Source organism: Spironucleus salmonicida (genome assembly GCF_000497125.1).
Source record: "Spironucleus salmonicida strain ATCC 50377 chromosome Unknown tig00000021, whole genome shotgun sequence".
Classification (NCBI taxonomy): domain Eukaryota; phylum Fornicata; order Diplomonadida; family Hexamitidae; genus Spironucleus; species Spironucleus salmonicida.
Window position 1 is genome coordinate 1 of NW_027150722.1, and position 2500 is coordinate 2500.

The following is a 2500-nucleotide window of genomic DNA, read 5'->3' on the forward strand; positions in this document are numbered from 1 at the left end:
AGCAACGCCTAGGAAATGAGTGAGCACATTATGCCTGATGAGCAGCTTAATAAAGTTTAGGTTCAGCTGCCAAAATACCTAACCTTACAGTTCTATGAATTTCATTAAGTAACTTTTCATAAATATTATCAGTTGAAACACTCGCCTTTTCATCAAACAATTAAGGATTCTAAGATAGAATAGTTAAGATATCATGCAACTCAATTTTTGTTGGAAAGTCAGTTACTTCCCCTTTATTTTAAGAAAAATTTGTTAGATGAATATGGTTTTAACGTTTGTTAGCTCTCGAAGGTTTCTCGTAGGTTTTAGAGGCAAATCTAGCTAGCCCTTTTTTGTAAACATATATTACTAGTGGATCAATAGATGTTATTAAAACATATATTCGTAAATCAAATTTTCGACTATTAACTAATAATGGATTTTTCATATAATGTTAAACGACAACATCTTTTGTAAAATCGATTCGATCCCCAGACCTTACCAATTTTATTCCTTCACCTCTATTTGCGTTAACTGGCTTATAGATAAACCATTTTAGTGGGTAGTCCACCATTTCGCGCTAAAGTGATACTGAATCTGATGGTAGAACAAATGTCTTCTACCAAACATCAAATCTCTCATCTCTTTTGTTTGCAGTATTTCCACATCTAGCCATGACACCTTTGTTACCTAATGCTGCAGATCCTGGCCATTAATTTATGATTTAACCCGGGGCAAGTGTCTAATACCATTCCATCGGTTTTGGGGCTCCCCAACAAACATTAAACTTTAACGTTTAGTCTCTTGTTGATATAAAACCAGCTTTATCAAAAGTTTATTTTACAATTAATGATAGAGGGCCAGCATAGTAAACTTTCAGCTTACTGGGCAAATCTAATCCTTTAACTTCCGGATCTACTAAATGAGCAAATCTTACTATATTAGCATTTTTAGGTATTCCAGATTTTTAAATACAGGATACTATAGAATCAATCTTCTCAATTTCAGAGTCTGATGTAAATAATTAACTCATTTTTGGAGTGGTAATATAAAATTTCACAGATCATTTAAATACTTTAAGCAGTTTCTTATCAGCATCTGGGTGCTAAGTAATACTTTCAACTTTTTCGCATCTTGAATCTTTTAAAACGCCTAGTAAAATATCCCTTATTTGAGGCTACAGTTAAATGAATTATGAATTGTCTAGAATTGCTAGTACAAACGGTGATGTTAAATTACTCCGTTTGATGGAAATAAGACCTGCATCTGTCTATGAGTATAATAACATATGTGCCACAGAGTGGCATAAAACACCTGCCTTTTAGTCAATAGAATATAGAGCTGATCCCACCGAAAGAATAGCATATATTCTCTAAATTTTAACATCGTCTGATGCCGATAAAGTACTCTTAAATCTAAACTCGAGCATTTATGCTGAACCAAATTAGTTGAATAGGAAATGGAATTAATTGTTATTAGTAATAAATTTGTAAACTGAATCATCATTGAATTGCTATCCTTTTAGTTAAGTTCTAACACGCTTATAAGATGAAATATAATTACTGATTTAACTTGAAATTAATGACTATGTAGCTTCAGCAATATTCTTTTGTATAATTAAAATGAACATCAGAAGGGTCTTGCTCCGCTCTTCTTTTAATTTTGAATGATTAAGACTTTCATTTGTTGAAAAATTACCGTCACCAACTTAACATAACATATCTATTATTTCTACAATTACAGTATTTGCCTCGTCCCATGCAACAAATAATTTATACAAAAATGTTGCTATTTCTAAAGTTTCTTCATAGGCTTTCATTAAGTTTTCTTGGCTTGGCTGTTTTGTTGCCTTTCTAACGGATTCAATTGGTGATTTAGAACTCTTCAGATTACTAATGCAAGTTTCAAGGTTATTTATATTGTTATAAAAAGACTAATATGTCTAATCTTCTGTTTATTTTTATAAAGTTGTCGAAATATGTATCTCTTCGGCAATAAAAATAGAATTTGGAGACTTTGAAAAACAGCTCATTATGCTGAAAGATGGAGCGGAAATTAGTATAATCTTAAAAATGTATAATAATGTGTATTTTAAACAGTGGTTTATATAGCAATTAATAATAATATTTGATTAGAATATAATTAAAATTGTGTTTATTTAGACTAAGAATCACTATCTTAATTATATATGTTTATAATTATCATTATAAAAGTAAACAATAATGTAAGTTTCATAATTAGTATAAAATGTATATTAACAGCTTTTTTAGAATTCTGAAGGAATTAAAATAATTGGACCAAAAGTATTAATTTTAGATAATTTTACTTTATAGATCATTTCACTTTGCTTTACTTAAAACAAAATATCTCAGGATTAAGTGATAGTAACATTTACCCTACAAGAATTACCAAAAGTTATTTGCTCAAATTTTGTATAAAGCATTATTTTTGTATAACCTACATAATAAAATATTGAACTAATTAAAAGTTCTTTCACATAATAATAGCAAAAGTTTAAATA

At 29.3% G+C, this 2500-nt stretch overlaps 2 protein-coding genes across 2 annotated transcripts in view; one reads left to right on the plus strand and one right to left on the minus strand. All coding sequences in view use genetic code 6, as the record gives it.

Annotated features, from left to right (window-relative positions):
• Positions 1 to 1042: 1042 nt before the first annotated feature.
• Positions 1043 to 2011, minus strand: SS50377_28747 (uncharacterized protein; the record flags this gene model as incomplete). Its single annotated transcript, XM_067912501.1, has 1 exon — positions 1043 to 2011. One exon carries the CDS (start codon positions 2009 to 2011, stop codon positions 1043 to 1045), a length of 969 nt encoding a protein of 322 aa, XP_067760154.1.
• A 40-nt stretch (positions 2012 to 2051) lies between these two features.
• SS50377_28748 (Sec1 family protein) overlaps positions 2052 to 2500 on the plus strand; it is a gene marked incomplete at both ends in the record, with an annotated part of 1878 nt that continues 1429 nt past the window's right edge. Inside the window, one exon of the mRNA XM_067912502.1 lies at positions 2052 to 2500. This exon is cut by the window's right edge and continues 1429 nt beyond it. Coding sequence (XP_067760155.1) covers positions 2052 to 2500 — 449 coding nt within the window.